This window comes from Oncorhynchus kisutch, linkage group LG25 (genome assembly GCF_002021735.2).
Source record: "Oncorhynchus kisutch isolate 150728-3 linkage group LG25, Okis_V2, whole genome shotgun sequence".
NCBI classification, from domain to species: Eukaryota; Metazoa; Chordata; class Actinopteri; order Salmoniformes; family Salmonidae; genus Oncorhynchus; species Oncorhynchus kisutch.
The window spans coordinates 30,729,270-30,749,495 of record NC_034198.2 but is presented as its reverse complement, the minus strand read 5'-3'; the positions used below and the strand labels follow the sequence as shown (position 1 = coordinate 30,749,495).

General features: G+C 45.9%; 1 protein-coding gene across 1 annotated transcript in view; it reads right to left on the bottom strand.

Annotated features, from left to right (window-relative positions):
• The window catches only part of wdr27 (WD repeat domain 27), a 159,978-nt gene that overhangs the window by 90,657 nt on the left and 49,095 nt on the right, over positions 1-20,226 (bottom strand). Inside the window, exons 19-21 of the mRNA XM_031804757.1 lie at positions 20,106-20,203; positions 18,706-18,827; positions 7,166-7,263 (exon numbers count right to left, since the gene is read on the bottom strand). Of these exons, the coding sequence (XP_031660617.1) occupies positions 7,166-7,263; positions 18,706-18,827; positions 20,106-20,203 (318 nt within the window). The remainder of the gene's footprint in view (positions 1-7,165; positions 7,264-18,705; positions 18,828-20,105; positions 20,204-20,226) is intronic.

Below are 20,226 nucleotides of genomic sequence, written 5' to 3'. Positions count from 1 at the left end.
TTACAAATCACCATTCAAATACTCAAAGACAGTGCATTCAGAAAGTACTCAGACCCCTTGACTTTTTCCACATTCTGTTACGTTACAGCCTTATTCTAAAATGGATTAAACTGTTTTTTCCCCCCTCATCAATCTACACACAATACCCCATAATGACAAAGCAAAAACAGACGTAACATTTTTTTACCCCAAAAATAAAAAAACGTAATGAAATATCACATTTACGTAATTAAACAGACCCTTTACTCAGTACTTTGCTGAAGTACATTTGACAGCGATTGCAGCCTCGAGTCTTCTTTGGTATAACGCTAAAAGCTTGGCACACCTGTATTTGGGGAGTTTCTCCCATTCTTCTCTGCAGATCCTCTCAAGCTCTCTCAGGTTGGATGGGGAGTGTCGCTGCACAGCTATTTTTAGGTCTCTCCAGAGATGCTCAATCAGGTACAAGTCCGGGCTCTGGCTGGGCCACTCAAGGACATTGAGAGACTTATACCGAAGTCACTCCTGCGTTGTCTTGGCTGTGTGCTTAGGGTCGTTGTCCTGTTGGAAGGTGTACCTTCGCCCCAGTCTGAGGTCCTGAGTGCTCTGGAGCAGGTTTTCATCAAGGATCTCTCTGTACTTTGTTTTGTTCATCTTTACCTCGACCCTGACTAGTCTCCCAGTAACTACAGATGGAAAATATTCCCATGACGTTAACACCACCATGCTTCACCATAGGTATGGTGGCAGGTTTCCTCCAAATGTGACGTTTGGCATTTAGGCCAAAGAGTTCAATCTTGGTTTCATCAGACCAGAGAATCTTGTTTTCATGTTCTGAGAGTCTTAAGGTGCCTTTTGGAAAACTTTTGGAAAAGTGGGCTCTTATGTGCCTTTTACTGAAGAGTGGCTTCCGTCTGGCCACTCTACCATAAAGGCCTGATTGGTGGAGTGCTGCAGAGATGGTTGTCCTTCTGGAAGGTTCTCCCATCTCCACAGAAGAACTTTGAAGCTCTGTCAGAGTGACCATCAGGTTCTTGGTCACCTTCCTGATCAAGACCCTTCTCCCCCGACTGCTCAGTTTGGCCGGGAGGACAGCTCTAGGAAGAGTCTTGGTGGTTCCAAACATCTTCCATTTAAGAATGATGGAGGCCACTGTGTTTATTTTTTGGTACCCTTCCCCAGATCTGTGCCTCGACTCAATCGTGTCTTGGAGCTCTACAGACAATTCCTTCAACCTCATGGCCTGATTTTTGCTCTGACATTCACTGTCAACTGTGGGACCTTATATAGACAGCTGTGTGCCTTTCCAAATCATGTCCAATCAATTGAATTTACCACAGGTGGACTCTAATCAACATGTAGAAACATCTCTATGATGATCAATGGAAACAGGATGCACCTGACCTCAATTTTGAGTCTCATAGCAAAGGGTCTGTATATTTATGTAAATAATGTATTTCTATTTTTTATTTTTAATACATTTGCAAATATTTCTAAAAACCTGTTTTCGCTTTGTCATTATGGGTATTGTGTGTAGATTTATGAGGAACATTTTGTATTTAATCAATTTTTTAATAAGGCTGTAACGTATCGAAATGTGGAAAAAGTCAAGGGGTCTGAATACTATCCGAATGAAAATACTCAAATGCACAAAAAAAGCATTTACAGTGCCTCCAGAAAGTATTCACACCCCTCAACTTTTTCCAAATTGTTCTGATCAAATATAGATTTTTTTGTCATTGGCCAACATAAGATTTTTGACATTTTTACAAATTAATTAAAAATGAAAATCTGAAATGTCGAGTAAATAAATTCAACCCCTTTGTTATGACAAGCCTAAATAAGTTCAGGAGTAAAAATGTGCTTAACAAGTCACATAATAAGTTGCAAGGACCCACTCAGTGTGCAATAGTTTTTAACATGATTTTTTAATGAGTACTTCCTCTCTCTACTCCACACTTAAAATGATCTGTAAGGTCCCTCTGTCTAGCAGTGAAATTCAAACACAGATTCAACCACAAAGACCAGGGAGGTTTTCTAATGCCTCGCAAAGAATGGCACCTATTGGTAGATGGGTAAAAAAAAAGCAGATATTGAATATCCCTTTGAGCATGGAGTAGTTATTAACTACACTTTGGATGGTGTATCAATTCACCTAGTCCCTACAAAGACACAGGTGTCTTTCCTAACTCAGTTGCCAGAGAGGAAACCAGTCAGGGATATCACAATGAGGTCAATGGTGACTTTAAAACAGTTACAGAGTTTAATGGCTGCGATAGGAGAAAACAACATTGTAGTTACTCCACTGGCTTCCGTCTGGACACTCTACCATAAAGGCCATATTGGTGGAATGCTGCAGAGATGGTGGACAGAGTGAAAAGGAACCCTGTACAGAATAAATATCTTCCAAAACATGCATCCTGTTTGCTACAAGGAACTAAAGTAATACTGAAAAAATGTGGCAAGGCAATACATTTTTTTGTCCTGAATACAAAGTGTTATGTCTGGGTGAAATCCAATGCAACACATTACTGAGTACTGCTCTCCATATTTTCAAGCATAGCGGTGCCTGCATCATGTTATGAGTATGCTTGTAATCGTTAACATGGCCTAAAATGAACACCCGCCACCTGCAAAATGCGGATCGATTTTGGCATTGGAGGGAAAGAGTGTCTAGTTCACCAGCCACGTTGGCGCGTGGTAACACTCCGGGCTCTAAGGTGTGAGCTTTTAATAAAGATAGTCAAGTATGGGAACAAGCGCAAGTTGTGATTTATAGCTAAATAAATACTCCAGTAGCTGTTTTCAAAGTATTTCTGCCATTTTGTTTCTTATCTGGTAATGAACAAAGAAATCTGAATCCTAATGTTATAGCTATCCCACCTCACGCAGCAACACTGCCTGTCTGGGGGGCTATGAGTCCTGCTATATTTGTTTTTATAAGCAATGGGCACAGGCATAAAAGTTAGTCTAATTTAATCGAAAGTCTACTAAAGTGAGACTTTGTCCTTGTGTTTCTTAGCTATTTACATTGTTTTGTTCACAAATTAGGTTGCTTTTCATTGTTTGAGTTTGCTCCCACTGCTAGCAAAAAGAGACACCGTTGGCCTCTGCTAGTGATATCTTCACAGGCACACTTGATGACTCGAGTGGCCCTTTTACCAAGGTAACCTTAAAGGGGCAGCTAAACAGTTTTGTCTGATATTTTTGTTAAAATTCTCGTGTCATAGAATATTTAATGAAATCGAGCAATACTTTGAATATGCGAGGGTCAGCAAGAGGAGTACACCTGCTCTAAAGTAGATTACTAACACCTAGGCCAGCTGGCACTCAGCCAAAAGCTTTGTCATGATTTATGTTGAATTAGTGCTAATACTTTAAGACTCATCCTTAACAATGCATAAGCCAAACTATTTGGGATACTGATTGTTTTCAGATGTCCTGTAGTTCAAATATAGACCGGTCCCAGATCTGTTTGTGCTGTCTTGTTGACAGTGACCATAGGAGTTCAGACCTGTGTTTAACAACTATACAGCACTTAGTTCAGACCTGGGTTTAACAACTATACAGCACTTAGTTCAGACCTGGGTTTAACAACTATACAGCACTTAGTTCAGACCTGGGTTTAACAACTATACAGCACTTAGTTCAGACCTGGGTTTAACAACTATACAGCACTCAGTTCAGACCTGGGTTTAACAACTATACAGCACTTAGTTCAGACCTGGGTTTAACAACTATAGAGCACTTAGTTCAGACCTGGGTTTAACAACTACACCGCACTTAGTTCAGACCTGGGTTTAACAACTATACAGCACTTAGTTCAGACCTGGGTTTAACAACTATACAGCACTTAGTTCAGACCTGGGTTTAACAACTATACAGCACTTAGTTCAGACCTGGGTTTAACAACTACACAGCACTTAGTTCAGACCTGGGTAACAACTATACAGCACTCAGTTCAGACCTGGGTTTAACAACTATACAGCACTTAGTTCAGACCTGGGTTTAACAACTATACAGCACTTAGTTCAGACCTGGGTTTAACAACTACACAGCACTTAGTTCAGACCTGTGTTTAACAACTACACAGCACTTATCCCAGACCTGTGTTTAACAACTACACAGCACTTATCCCAGACCTGTGTTTAACAACTACACAGCACTTAGTTCAGACCTGGGTTTAACAACTATACAGCACTTAGTTCAGACCTGTGTTTAACAACTATACAGCACTTAGTTCAGACCTGGGTTTAACAACTATACAGCACTTATCTCAGACCTGTGTTTAACAACTATACAGCACTTAGTTCAGACCTGTGTTTAACAACTATACCACACTTATCTCAGACCTGTGTTTAACAACTATACAGCACTTAGTTCAGACCTGGGTTTAACAACTATACAGCACTTAGTTCAGACCTGGGTTTAACAACTATACAGCACTTAGTTCAGACCTGGGTTTAACAACTATACAGCACTTAGTTCAGACCTGGGTTTAACAACTATACAGCACTTAGTTCAGACCTGGGTTTAACAACTATACAGCACTCAGTTCAGACCTGGGTTTAACAACTATACAGCACTTAGTTCAGACCTGGGTTTAACAACTATAGAGCACTTAGTTCAGACCTGGGTTTAACAACTACACCGCACTTAGTTCAGACCTGGGTTTAACAACTATACAGCACTTAGTTCAGACCTGGGTTTAACAACTATACAGCACTTAGTTCAGACCTGGGTTTAACAACTATACAGCACTTAGTTCAGACCTGGGTTTAACAACTACACAGCACTTAGTTCAGACCTGGGTAACAACTATACAGCACTCAGTTCAGACCTGGGTTTAACAACTATACAGCACTTAGTTCAGACCTGGGTTTAACAACTATACAGCACTTAGTTCAGACCTGGGTTTAACAACTACACAGCACTTAGTTCAGACCTGTGTTTAACAACTATACAGCACTTAGTTCAGACCTGGGTTTAACAACTATACAGCACTTATCTCAGACCTGTGTTTAACAACTATACAGCACTTAGTTCAGACCTGTGTTTAACAACTATACCACACTTATCTCAGACCTGTGTTTAACAACTATACAGCACTTAGTTCAGACCTGGGTTTAACAACTATACAGCACTTAGTTCAGACCTGGGTTTAACAACTATACAGCACTTAGTTCAGACCTGGGTTTAACAACTATACAGCACTTATCTCAGACCTGTGTTTAACAACTATACAGCACTTATCTGAGACCTGTGTTTAACAACTATACAGCACTTATCTCAGACCTGTGTTTAACAACTATACAGCACTTAGTTCAGACCTGGGTTTAACAACTACATAGCACTTAGTTCAGACCTGTGTTTAACAACTATACAGCACTTATCTCAGACCTGGGTTTAACAACTATACAGCACTTATTTCAGACCTGGGTTTAACAACTATACAGCACTTATCTCAGACCTGGGTTTAACAACTATACAGCACTTATCTCAGACCTGTGTTTAACAACTATACAGCACTTATCTCAGACCTGGGTTTAACAACTATACAGCACTTATCTCAGACCTGGGTTTAACAACTATACAGCACTTATCTCAGACCTGTGTTTAACAACTATACAGCACTTATCTCAGACCTGGGTTTAACAACTATACAGCACTTATCTCAGACCTGTGTTTAACAACTATACAGCACTTATCTCAGACCTGTGTTTAACAACTATACAGCACTTATCTCAGACCTGGGTTTAACAACTATACAGCACTTATCTCAGACCTGTGTTTAACAACTATACAGCACTTATCTCAGACCTGGGTTTAACAACTATACAGCACTTATCTCAGACCTGTGTTTAACAACTATACAGCACTTAGTTCAGACCTGGGTTTAACAACTATACAGCACTTAGTTCAGACCTGGGTTTAACAACTACATAGCACTTAGTTCAGACCTGTGTTTAACAACTATACAGCACTTATCTCAGACCTGGGTTTAACAACTATACAGCACTTATCTCAGACCTGGGTTTAACAACTATACAGCACTTATCTCAGACCTGGGTTTAACAACTATACAGCACTTATCTCAGACCTGGGTTTAACAACTATACAGCACTTATCTCAGACCTGTGTTTAACAACTATACAGCACTTATCTCAGACCTGGGTTTAACAACTATACAGCACTTATCTCAGACCTGTGTTTAACAACTATACAGCACTTATCTCAGACCTGGGTTTAACAACTATACAGCACTTATCTCAGACCTGGGTTTAACAACTATACAGCACTTATCTCAGACCTGTGTTTAACAACTATACAGCACTTATCTCAGACCTGTGTTTAACAACTATATAGCACTTATCTCAGACCTGGGTTTAACAACTATACAGCACTTAGTTCAGACCTGGGTTTAGCACTTTTCTCCAAATAGACAGTATATTGTAATTTTTTTGTATGTGATGCGTGCAGGAATTGAACCCACAATCTTGGCATTGAAAGTGCCACGCTGTTATCAATTTAGCCAAAAGCAAGCAATAAGCAACTTGTGCCTTTGCAACTATCCCCCAAAGCTTCTTCCACCACACTGAAACTGCATGAGATGGGAAAATGTTTTTTACATTTTTTTTGCAAGAGCAGGGAGGAAAAAAGCTGCCAAATATCTCTCTCTCTCTCTCTCTCTGAAAGTGTGAAAAGTCTCACCAGCTCTCAGTGGAGGACATGTTTCAGGTTCCCTGTAGCAAGAGGAAATGGAAAGAAATAAAATGCTTTTAAACCACATGTGGAGTCAATTCCTGCTTTAGCTATCAAATATTTAAAAGTACTTATTTTATATAGCCTGCAGATTTTGAATGGTTCCGGATGGCAGTTGGTTTGAAGTTCTTGGTCTGTCAATGTGCAGTTAATCAGTAATCAAAGTCTCAAAAATGTGAAAAATCAAGTGTGTGTGAGTGAAAAGGATTAGTGATTCCAACTGCATGAGAAATAGGGCAATCATGGTGCGGAGTGCCAGAGTGAGACTCAGTTGTGGTTTAGAGTCAGTTGAGGGTGAGTCTGTTGAGGATGAGAGTGGTAGAGAGTGAATGCTGCCACAGTGAGACTCAGTAGAGGAGGATAGGGTAACAGTGGTTATGAACAGAGTGCCGCAGTAAGAACCAGTAGAGTTCGACCAACCAACCTGAGTGTCCTCAGGTCCCACAGCTTAACCCCGTCGGTCACTGCGCTGGTCAGAAAGAGGTTGTAGGAGTCTGGGGTCTGGCTACTGAACATAGAGCCCTAGAGGATAAACAAATAAAGAAATAAGATATTAAGACTGGAATCCTTAATGGTGACACATCTGTTGAAGAACAACAAAGAAGCTTCTGCAAACAACAAACACTGTTTTTTCCCCCAACATTGCACGCACGATAGAAGAGCACAAAATAGATTGCACTTCTTTCTTTTTTAACATGCTGCGCAACGCTTTCCCTGCTCGGCAACAAAAACAATAACAGTGGTGATGGGGCAGCCAGTGCTTCTGTTTCCCCCTACTGCGGATTTCATCTTTAATGTTAAATTAAATGTGGTTAATATCAAATAATTCTATGTCAAGTTAAGAAGAAAAAACATGTTTTAAACAGGGTGAAACAAGTGAGGCACTACCCAAACGTGTCCGAAGAACACAGAATGCTAAATGTTTTGCTATGGTGTGTCCTTCTGAAAAAACTGTTCTAAAATACATTATTCATAATTCATATACATAAGACTGCACAGAATTTTCGCTGGGTAATTTACCACCCCTGAATGTGAGAGAGTCAGAGAGGCAGAGTAGACATAACACCTTAATTGAGAGAGTCAGAGAAAGACAGTATAGATAATCCCTGATTGTGAGAGAGTCAGAGATAGACAGAGCAGAGATAACACCTGAATTGAGAGAGTCAGAGAAAGACAGTATAGATAATCCCTGAATGTGAGAGAGTCAGAGATAGACAGAGCAGAGATAACCCCCGAATATGAGAGAGGCAGAGAAAGACAGTAGAGATAATCCCTGAATGTGAGAGAGTCAGAGAGAGACAGAGCAGAGATAACCCCTGAATGTGAGAGAGTCAGAGAAAGACAGTAGAGATAATCCCTGAATGTGAGAGAGTCAGAGAGAGACAGAGCAGAGATAACCCCTGAATGTGAGAGAGTCAGAGAAAGACAGTAGAGATAACCTCTGAATGTGAGAGAGTCAGAGAGAGACAGAGCAGAGATAACCCCTGAATGTTAAAGAATCAGAGAGAGAGGGTAGAGGTGACCCCAAGATGTTAAAGAGAGACAGCAGAGAAAATCTTTGAATGTGAGAGTCCGAAAGAGTCAGTAGAGATAATGTGAGAGAGGCCGAGAGAGACAGTAGATAACCCCTGAATGTGAGAGAGTCCAAGAGAGACAGTAGATAACCCCTGAATGTGAGAGAATCCGAGAGACAGTAGAGATAACCCCTGAATGTGAGAGAATCCGAGAGACACAGTAGATAACCCCTGAATGTGAGAGAATCTGAGAGACAGTAGAGATAACCCCTGAATGTGAGAGAGTCCGAGAGACACAGTAGATAACCCCTGAATGTGAGAGTCCGAGAGAGACAGTAGATAACCCCTGAATGTGAGAGAGTCCGAGAGAGACAGTAGATAACCCCTGAATGTGAGAGTCCGAGAGAGACAGTAGATAACCCCTGAATGTGAGAGAATCCGAGAGACAGTAGAGATAACCCCTAAATGTGAGAGAATCCGAGAGACAGTAGAGATAACCCCTGAATGTGAGAGAATCCGAGAGACAGTAGAGATAACCCCTGAATGTGAGAGAATCCGAGAGACACAGTAGATAACCCCTGAATGTGAGAGAATCTGAGAGACAGTAGAGATAACCCCTGAATGTGAGAGAGTCCGAGAGATACAGTAGATAACCCCTGATTGTGAGAGTCCGAGAGAGACAGTAGATAACCCCTGAATGTGAGAGTCCGAGAGAGACAGTAGATAACCCCTGAATGTGAGAGAATCCGAGAGACAGTAGAGATAGTCAGGTGGAGACAGAGTAGAGTCAGGTGGAGACAGAGTAGAGTCAGATGGAGACAGAGTAGAGTCAGATGGAGACAGAGTAGAGTCAGATGGAGACAGAGTAGAGTCAGGTGGAGACAGAGTAGAGTCAGATGGAGACAGACTAGAGTCAGATGGAGACAGAGTAGAGTCAGATGGAGACAGAGTAGAGTCAGATGGAGACAGAGTAGAGTCAGGTGGAGACAGAGTAGAGTCAGAGACAGTAGAGTCAGGTGGAGACAGAGTAGATTCAGATGGAGACAGAGTAGAGTCAGGTGGAGACAGAGTAGAGTCAGAGACAGTAGAGTCAGGTGGAGACAGAGTAGATTCAGATGGAGACAGAGTAGAGTCAGGTGGAGACAGAGTAGAGTCAGATGGAGACAGAGTAGAGTCAGATGGAGACAGAGTAGAGTCAGATGGAGACAGAGTAGAGTCAGGTGGAGACAGAGTAGAATCAGAGACAGTAGAGTCAGGTGGAGACAGAGTAGATTCAGATGGAGACAGAGTAGAGTCAGGTGGAGACAGAGTAGAGTCAGACGGAGACAGAGTAGAGTCAGACGGAGACAGAGTAGAGTCAGGTGGAGACAGAGTAGAGTCAGAGAGAGACAGAGTAGAGTCAGAGAGAGACAGAGTAGAGTCAGAGAGAGACAGAGAGAGACAGAGTAGAGTCAGAGAGAGACAGAGTAGAGTCAGATGGAGACAGAGTAGAGTCAGATGGAGACAGAGTAGAGTCAGATGGAGACAGAGTAGAGTCAGAGAGAGAGAGTAGAGTCAGGTGGAGACAGAGTAGAGTCAGGTGGAGACAGAGTAGAGTCAGGTGGAGACAGAGTAGAGTCAGATGGAGACAGAGTAGAGTCAGGTGGAGACAGAGTAGAGTCAGGTGGAGACAGAGTAGAGTCAGATGGAGACAGAGTAGAGTCAGAGAGAGACAGAGTAGAGTCAGGTGGAGACAGAGTAGAGTCAGATGGAGACAGAGTAGAGTCAGATGGAGACAGAGTAGAGTCAGATGGAGACAGAGTAGAGTCAGGTGGAGACAGAGTAGAGTCAGGTGGAGACAGAGTAGAGGTAACACCTGAATAGGGTGTTGAGAGCCTATAGCTGCATTACTATGCTGAATGCTGGAATGGAAACAAATGTGTCATTCTTTTCATCTTCCCCCACCACCACACGACCCATCAAGATGGGATAAGAGACTTGGTCTGTCCCCCAAATGGCACTCTATTCCATATATAGTGCACTACTTTTGACTAGAGCTGATCAAGAGTAGTGTACTATATAGGGGATATGGTGTCATTTTGGACACACCCTTGGACTGAGGCTGTTTCTTCACTCACTAAAACAAACAGACTTTTTATCATCTTGCCCTTTAGGGATATTCATGGGGTCAATTTATGACTTTTAGATTCTTTGATGATGCACATAATGAAGGAGAGGAGGTTTGTTTTGTTTAGGTTAGGTTTCCAGTAAGAGTGTGGGAAAGTGAGTCTGAGAGGGCATTTCAAGTTGTAGTTTCCGAGAAGTGCCTCGGCTCTGATGATTTCCAGGTGATCTTTGCAGAGAGAAAGGAAAAGATGGAAAGTTCAAGCAGGGCTGGAGAAGCTGTTCACAATGTCTGAGCCACATGTCCAGTGGATATAGAGAGATATGGTGCACACACACATCCCTCTACGTTGAACTCTTCAATACTTTTGGGGGGGTAAGCAACACATCTTATAAAACAGATTTATTTACATTGATTTACCTTCATTTAAAAAATGTTGCTTGTTGCAAAAACCCAAGCAATACCAGGGATAAGGTCGGAGAAAGTGAGGGGAGGAAATGTTTGTTCACCCGCACTCGCCCGCAATTACCAATAACCCATCAACAACCGCCCGACTATGAGCGTAAATCTGAGGCCCTCACCTGACCCGGTCTCGCTAATATAGAAAATAGAGGAAATTGTTTTTACAGGGGTACAGGATTGTTTTTGCCTGATTTAGATTTATTTCTACTTATAATTTCCAACATTTCGTTGCCTATTTGTTAGTCAACTGGTCTATAATTAGATACATGCAGCTTCTCTTCTGTCATTATGTTGCCCTAGAAGACTAAATTAACCCTTGCTCACCAGAATGTCATAAATCGACAGAAATAATTATTCAACTTGGTTCACATCGGTAAAGTTCTCTGTCATCTCGGCCTCTTTTGCTGAGCAAAGACATTTAGGAACCGGGAAGAAAATGCAATAACCAAAAAAGACAGGAACGATTTTCTGTGCAAAATGTCCAAATAACTCTCTCTCTGACTCTCTCACATTCAGGGATTATCTCTACTGTCTTTCTCTGCCTGGTTGTAAGGAAATAGAAAGCTGTGAAAACGACCAAACATGTTTCTGATAAGATTTCAGTGCAGCTTGGGTGTATATTTTGTGGTTGAAATACTATCAGCTTTTATGATGCTGATAAAGACAGCACCTCTACAGACGGTATCTCACTTTTTATTTGCATTTTCTCAAGATGCTGAAAGAAATAAATCATATTTCTCCACTCCTGTTCCTGAGTAAAAAAATTGCCAACATTTGCTGTATCATTTTACCGATTTGTGAGAGGTTATAGACCGACAATCAGTGTCCAGATTTCATTTCCCATGTAACCCATCTGAACAGTAGGCTACAGTTCCCTTGACATGCTATAGGCCTATTTGAAGTCCCCATCTTGTGACTGTGGAATTTGTACAGCCCCTCACACTCATCACAACCGGCACTGCTATCATCCTCTTTAACACTTGAACAAGTCTTTTCCAAACATGACTTTTCTGGACCTCCCTTCACTTTTATTTCAACCGTCCCATTTCACAGCTTTTCTCTTATTGAATTCAACTCTGACATTGTCCTTTTTGCCTCCGTGGATCGGCGTTAACATTTTCTGCCTGTTCCCAAAAGTATTTGGTGATTGGAGTGTAGGCTATTTGGTCCACGTACAGTTAGGCCCTGAAGCTTAGGCTCACACACTAATGCAATGTAGCATTAAAATAATGAAAGAAAAAAGGTCAATGTAGCCTATAGATATAAATTGCACAAGAATGATACATTTCTGGATTTTTTTAAGGTATTGTTTTCTCTTTATTCAACCCACCCGCCCTTCATCCATACAATATTTAATGCCAATAACCCAACCCCGCAGATATAATGGCTGGGACTGTGCGTTATGAGTCAATCTGCGCATCACCAGTGTGTGTGTGTGTATTTGTGTGTTCTGGTGTGTGTGTGTTCTGGTGTGTGTGTGTGTGTGTGTATTTGTGTGTTCTGGTGTGTGTGTGTATGTGTGTGTATTTGTGTGTTCTGGTGTGTGTGTGTTCTGGTGTGTGTGTGTGTGTGTGTTCTGGTGTGTGTGTGTGTGTGTGTGTTCTGGTGTGTGTGTGTGTTCTGGTATGTGTGTGTGTGTTCTGGTGTGTGTGTGTGTGTGTACGTTATGTACACAGTCTTTCCAGGCATAGAAAGGCATTTCCCATGATGATCATTAACCCTCTGGCCCCTGTGCCCTGCACTGTCCCTAAGACCTCAAGGCAGGGCCCAGGTGGCCCCATAGCCCTAAGGCACCCAGAAAGAGGGATGACCCCACATTGACGCAGCGACCGGCCCACAATGCACTGCACACAATGGGGTGGCGTGACTGGGAAAATACAAGGTGAAAAGAGACTCAACACACTGTGTCTGCATCCCAAATGGCACTACTTTACCTTGACTCTCACTCTACTGATTCGCCATCTAGCCTCAAAAGTAGTGAACTACATAGGGAATAGGCTGCAGCCTACATTCTATGCTATCCTTTGTTGCGTGAAAGAGAAGGGTGCCAGACGTCTTTGGGCCGAGGGAGACAGGTGGTGGGAGAGCAGGTGGTGGGAGCTAGCAGGTGGTGTGGGAGAGCAAGCGGGCGGAGCTAGCAGGTGGTGTGGGAGAGCAAGCGGTGGGAGCTAGCAGGTGGTGTGGAAGAGCAAGCGGTGGGAGCTAGCAGGTGGTGTGGGAGAGCAAGCGGGCGGAGCTAGCAGGTGGTGTGGAAGAGCAAGCGGTGGGAGCTAGCAGGTGGTGTGGGAGAGCAAGCGGTGGGAGCTAGCAGGTGGTGTGGAAGAGCAAGCGGGCGGAGCTAGCAGGTGGTGTGGGAGAGCAAGCGGTGGGAGCTAGCAAGTGGTGTGGGAGAGCAAGCGGTGGGAGCTAGAAGGTGGTGTGGAAGAGCAAGCGGTGGGAGCTAGCAGGTGGTGTGGGAGAGCAAGCGGTGGGAGCTAGAAGGTGGTGTGGAAGAGCAATCGGGCGGAGCTAGCAGGTGGTGTGGGAGAGCAAGCGGTGGGAGCTAGCAGGTGGTGTGGGAGAGCAAGCGGTGGGAGCTAGAAGGTGGTGTGGAAGAGCAAGCGGGCGGAGCTAGCAGGTGGTGTGGGAGAGCAAGCGGTGGGAGCTAGCAGGTGGTGTGGGAGAGCAAGCGGTGGGAGCTAGAAGGTGGTGTGGAAGAGCAAGCGGTGGGAGCTAGAAGGTGGTGTGGGCGAGCAAGCGGTGGGATCTAGAAGGTGGTGTGGAAGAGCAAGCGGTGGGAGCTAGAAGGTGGTGTGGAAGAGCAAGCGGTGGGAGCTAGAAGGTGGTGTGGGAGAGCAAGCGGTGGGAGCTAGAAGGTGGTGTGGAAGAGCAAGCGGGCGGAGCTAGAAGGTGGTGTGGGAGAGCAAGCGGTGGGAGCTAGAAGGTGGTGTGGAAGAGCAAGCGGTGGGAGCTAGCAGGTGGTGTGGGAGAGCAAGCGGTGGGAGCTAGAAGGTGGTTTTGGAAGAGCAAGCGGGCGGAGCTAGCAGGTGGTGTGGGAGAGCAAGCGGTGGGAGCTAGCAGGTGGTGTGGGAGAGCAAGCGGTGGGAGCTAGAAGGTGGTGTGGAAGAGCAAGCGGGCGGAGCTAGCAGGTGGTGTGGGAGAGCAAGCGGTGGGAGCTAGCAGTTGGTGTGGGAGAGCAAGCGGTGGGAGCTAGAAGGTGGTGTGGAAGAGCAAGCGGTGGGAGCTAGAAGGTGGTGTGGGAGAGCAAGCGGTGGGAGCTAGAAGGTGGTGTGGAAGAGCAAGCGGTGGGAGCTAGAAGGTGGTGTGGAAGAGCAAGCGGTGGGAGCTAGAAGGTGGTGTGGGAGGGCAAGCGGTGGGAGCTAGAAGGTGGTGTGGAAGAGCAAGCGGGCGGAGCTAGCAGGTGGTGTGGGATAGCAAGCGGTGGGAGCTAGAAGGTGGTGTGGGAGAGCAAGCGGTGGGAGCTAGCAGGTGGTGTGGGAGAGCAAGCGGTGGGAAATAGAAGGTGGTGTGGAAGAGCAAGCGGGCGGAGCTAGCAGGTGGTGTGGGAGAGCAAGCGGTGGGAGCTAGCAGGTGGTGTGGGAGAGCAAGCGGTGGGAGCTAGAAGGTGGTGTGGAAGAGCAAGCGGTGGGAGCTAGAAGGTGGTGTGGGAGAGCAAGCGGTGGGAGCTAGAAGGTGGTGTGGAAGAGCAAGCTGTGGGAGCTAGAAGGTGGTGTGGAAGAGCAAGCGGTGGGAGCTAGAAGGTGGTGTGGGAGAGCAAGTGGTGGGAGCTAGAAGGTGGTGTGGAAGAGCAAGCGGTGGGAGCTAGAAGGTGGTGTGGAAGAGCAAGCGGTGGGAGCTAGAAGGTGGTGTGGAAGAGCAAGCGGTGGGAGCTAGAAGGTGGTGTGGGAGGGCAAGCGGTGGGAGCTAGAAGGTGGTGTGGAAGAGCAAGCGGGCGGAGCTAGCAGGTGGTGTGGGATAGCAAGCGGTGGGAGCTAGAAGGTGGTGTGGGAGAGCAAGCGGTGGGAGCTAGCAGGTGGTGTGGGAGAGCAAGCGGTGGGAAATAGAAGGTGGTGTGGAAGAGCAAGCGGGCGGAGCTAGCAGGTGGTGTGGGAGAGCAAGCGGTGGGAGCTAGCAGGTGGTGTGGGAGAGCAAGCGGTGGGAGCTAGAAGGTGGTGTGGAAGAGCAAGCGGTGGGAGCTAGAAGGTGGTGTGGGAGAGCAAGCGGTGGGAGCTAGAAGGTGGTGTGGAAGAGCAAGCTGTGGGAGCTAGAAGGTGGTGTGGAAGAGCAAGCGGTGGGAGCTAGAAGGTGGTGTGGGAGAGCAAGTGGTGGGAGCTAGAAGGTGGTGTGGAAGAGCAAGCGGTGGGAGCTAGAAGGTGGTGTGGGAGAGCAAGCGGTGGGAGCTAGAAGGTGGTGTGGAAGAGCAAGCGGGCGGAGCTAGCAGGTGGTGTGGGAGAGCAAGCGGTGGGAGCTAGAAGGTGGTGTGGAAGAGCAAGCGGTGGGAGCTAGAAGGTAGTGTGGAAGAGCAAGCGGTGGGAGCTAGAAGGTGGTGTGGAAGAGCAAGCGGTGGGAGCTAGAAGGTGGTGTGGAAGAGCAAGCGGAGGGAGCTAGAAGGTGGTGTGGGAGAGCAAGCGGTGGGAGCTAGCAGGTGGTGTGGGAGGGCAAGCGGTGGGAGCTAGCAGGTGGTGTGGAAGAGCAAGCGGTGGGAGCTAGCAGGTGGTGTGGGAGAGCAAGCGGTGGGAGCTAGCAGGTGGTGTGGGAGAGTAAGCGGTGGGAGCTAGAAGGTGGTGTGGAAGAGCAAGCGGTGGGAGCTAGCAGGTGGTGTGGGAGAGCAAGCGGTGGGAGCTAGCAGGTGGTGGGAGAGAGCAAGCGGTGGGAGCTAGAAGGTGGTGTGGAAGAGCAAGCGGTGGGAGCTAGCAGGTGGTGGGAGAGAGCAAGCGGTGGGAGCTAGCAGGTGGTGTGGGAGAGCAGGTGGTGTGCGAGAGCAGGTGGTGTGCGAGAGCAGGTGGTGTGCGAGAGCAGGTGGTGTGGGAGAGCAGGTGGTGGGGGAGAGCAGACGGTGCGAGAGAACAGGCGGTGCGAGAGAGCAGGCGGTGCGAGAGAACAGGCGATGGGGGAGAGCAGGCGGTGCGGGAGAGCACACGGTGGGGGAGAGCAGGCAGTGCGGGAGAGCAGGCAGTGCGGGAGAGCAGACGGTGCGGGAGAGCAGATGGTGCGAGAGAGCAGGCAGTGGGAGAGAGCAGGCGGTGCGAGAGAACAGGCGGTGAGGGAGAGCAGGCGGTGAGGGAGAGCAGCCGGTGCGAGAGAGCAGGCGGTGCGAGAGAGCAGGCGGTGCGAGAGAGCAGGCGATGCGAGAGAGCAGGCGGTGCGAGAGAACAAGCGGTGGGGGAGAGCAGGCGGTGCGAGAGAACAGGCGGTGGGGGAGAGCAGGCGGTGTGGGAGAGCAGGCGGTGGGCGAGAGCAGGCGGTGCTAGAGAACAAGCGGTGCGAGAGAGCAGGCGGTGCGAGAGAACAGGCAGTGGGAGAGAACAGGCGGTGGGAGAACAGGCGGTGGGAGAGCAGGGGGTGCGGGAGAGCAGATGGTGCGAGAGAGCAGGCAGTGGGAGAGAGCAGGCGGTGCGAGAGAACAGGCGGTGGGGGAGAGCAGGCGGTGAGGGAGAGCAGCCGGTGCGAGAGAGCAGGCGGTGCGAGAGAGCAGGCGGTGTGAGAGAGCAGGCGGTGGGCGAGAGCAAGCGGTGGGCGAGAGCAGGCGGTGCCAGAGAACAGGCGGTGCGAGAGAGCAGGCGGTGCGAGAGAACAGGCAGTGGGAGAGAACAGGCGGTGGGAGAACAGGCGGTGGGAGAGCAGGGGGTGGGAGAGCAGGGGGTGGGAGAGTGGTTCCCAGCTGAAGAAGGGATCGGGATGGGTTAATGCAAGTTAAGCCAGGCTACTAGGTGCAGTTCACCCAGTTAATCCAGGCTACTGCCTCTGTGACTGTGTGTGTGTTCTATAATGATAATGCAGCGTGTGTGTGTGTGTCAAAGGCCTGTGTTGGGCGGGTCAGGTCAACACGAGAGCAGATCCATGCCCCCTCTTCACAGTAAACATAGACAATGATCATGGGGTTGAACTGGGTAGAACTGGAACAACAGGGGGACTGTATGGTTGGACCCATTGATCCGAGTCAATGGGTCCAACCATACAGTCCCCCTGTTCCAGTTCTACCCAGTTCAACCCCATGATCATTGTCTGTCTGTCAATGTGTCGGTCTCTGTCTTTCTGTCTATCAATTTGTCTGTGCATTTGTCTGTCCCCCTATCTACTGTCTGTCTGTGAGCGATTAAATATTCCAGACATATCTCAGAGACATAAAACATGGCTACTTATAGATATTGCTATTGTTACAAAACTGGCTTGTTTTCATATTAATAACTTGGTCTTGTATGAGACATAATATATAATATTTTAAATAGAAACAGCTCTGAAACATGTTGAATTAATTTGACAGTCATGTCAAAGACTGGAATGATATGCACACCCCTCCTATACACTTGTATAATTTATTGAACATGCATGCATTTACAGCACACAGGATATTTCCATATGTTTCCATGCACTGGTTGAGGCTGAGACCATTCTTTGGAAACCTGTTCCCCATTTAGTGCACTACTTTTAACCAAAGTGTGCATGTGCATGTGCATGTGCATGTGCATGTGCGTGTGCGTGTGTGTGTGTGTGTGTGTGTGTGTGTGAGAGAGAGTGTGACTTTACTCCTAAGATAGATGAATTAGACCGATGATGGCTCGACGAGTCCTTCACTCTTGGAGACACGGACTACGTCTTAAACGGCATCCCATTCCCTTCATAGTGCACTACTTTAAACAAGGGCCTATAGGGTGCCATTTAGGATACATCCACTGTCTCATCACGGGCATCTTCATTCACACCACAGTCTGACACTTTCATCCCCAGAAAGAGATCTGTTTCTTACACAACGTAGGCTAAGACCCTATCTTATATAATACAACACCCATGTCTGGTCTGCCAAGGAATACATCCTCTGACAGTCCAGTATGATGGAAGATGGGTGTTGCTGACGTACCACTGCCTGCCCAAGGCAAGCTAGCCCACTTTTATTATGTCCTCCAGAAAAGTTCTGTGTCGTGGGAGGACTGTGAAAGAGTTAAAGACCGAGTCCCAAAAGGCACCCTATTTCTACACAGTTTGACCAAATCCCTATGAGCTTTAAGGTAAACTAATACTGCTCTTTAAATAATAATACCCATGTCTGGTCTGCCAAGGACTACATCGTCTGACTGTAGTATGGGTGTTGCGGACGTACCAAGACAAGACGACTGTGCACTTTTCCACTCCAATCTGTCCTCCGGTAAACTTGCTTTTAGTGATGCACTACTTTTAGGATACACACTTGCAAACAAATTGCTCGCCAAACGCACCGAATTCCAATCTACAGTAAAACATGGTGGCATATTACTAGGAAAGGGTTTGCTTTAATGGATTTTCTGTGAATTTATTGACCTATAAAGCTGTATCTTTCGAGGAACCCAGTGTGCTTTCCAGAGATGGAGGAGTGTGCCATCACAGCCCCACTGAGGGAAGGAAGTGACCTCAGACCAGGATTCTTTCAGCTTTTATAGACTCAACCATTATGTGGTAATTGAATCACTAACTCCATCCCTCTCTGACCTTTCCTGAACGAAAAACCCTAGTGACATCACCTCAATCACTTCAACAGCCGACAATGTAATCTGAACTGTTCCACGTACTTCCTAGAAAAGGTCATAATTCAAATACATTTTACAACATATAGATAGGGCTGGTTTGTTGAACGCAGATTACGCCTCCTCCTGGTAAATGTTTATGCTAGCCTATGTTGTGACTGTTGTGTGCTCGGGGTTCTCTTCTTACCTTGTTCTGTGTGATGTGATGGACAGCTCTGCTGTGAGCATCAGGGAGCTGTGAGGCCACTGTCCCTGTGTTCATGTCCAACACCTGGATGGAGCGGTCAGCACCACTCACCAGCACTATGTCTGACACATACATCTGCTAAGGAAAGTCCATTACAGTACTCAATGGGCAGTTGAGTTTCACTTTGAAACTCACATTGATAATTCTTAAAGGGGTAATCAGGAGTAGAAACAATATCAAAGCATCCTCCCTGCCTGTTTCGGTAAAAAGCTGAGGGATGGGGCTGGAACAATGTAACCACTCTCAAAGAGCTATGGATACCATCCATGACATCAAAATTACAGTTTTAACCATGTTTTGAAGTTATGGGGTACAACAGTTGAACTAAGCACATGAGTCATTTATAAGTTTGATTTTTCAACTCAATGGGTACATATTATCAATTTATACGTTTAAAAAAAAAATATGTAGCAACTGCCGATTGCCCCTTTAAGTGAAACTCCAGTAAGTTATACCACTCAGCGAGAATAAACCATTCATTTCAATATGTTTTACGAAACCATTCTGGTAACACAACCGTGTCATATCCACCACAACCCCAGGTCCTGCTGCTCTAGCCTATTCTGCTCAGGAAGGGCTTCAAACCTCACGTGTAGCCTCCGGTCTGCCACAGTTGATCTTGGCACTAAATCAACACGATGTCTGCATCCCAAATAGCAACATATTCCATATTTAGTGCACTACTTTTGATCAGGACCCAGAGGGAATAGGGCGCTGTAAAGAGAATATGGTGTCATTTGGGACTCAATTACTTGAATGTTTCAGGAATGTCTCCATCCCGAATGTCTCCTTGTTAAAGAGTTTTACAATACATTTATTTTCTAATAAATCCTCTGAACCCTAAAGTCCATTTATAGCAATGTTTGGAGGAGTGAGTGTCGTTTTTACTGAGGTATTAAGCTGCGTTGTGCTTGGCAACGGACAAAGTAGAAAGGAAAGTAGACATCAGATGATTCTGTAAGATTTTCCACTCTCTGTGTGTTACGGTGTTATTTGTGAGTTTGTTTAGAAATGGAGACTGAAGAGATTCCTTTCTGTCAGTCAGTGAATGATATGGGTTATTGTTGATCAGCACTAGTGATAAAGACTCTCTACAGATTATGATCCATAATCAAAGGCTTTGTAGAATTGTGTTAACAACTGTAGATAAATACTATCAAATAGTGTCACTAATATTAAGAATAAACTACTATGGTAAGTAGATATGAGGGTAGATTAATGCTTTTGGTAGTGATGATCTAAGACCTGAATGAACTGCTACCTCGGTTTGAGGAGAGAGTGGATAGCTGATCCTATATTTCTCAGATACAGTGATCACTGGATTGTGTGATGAAGGATACAGGAGTAGAAGTCGTTGATGACTGACACAGCAGTGATGTCTGTTCCTGACTTAGTCTCTAAACATCTTGTCAGTTTGATGGCACTCCTCTGCTGGTACCTGAACAAGAATAAAGATAGATT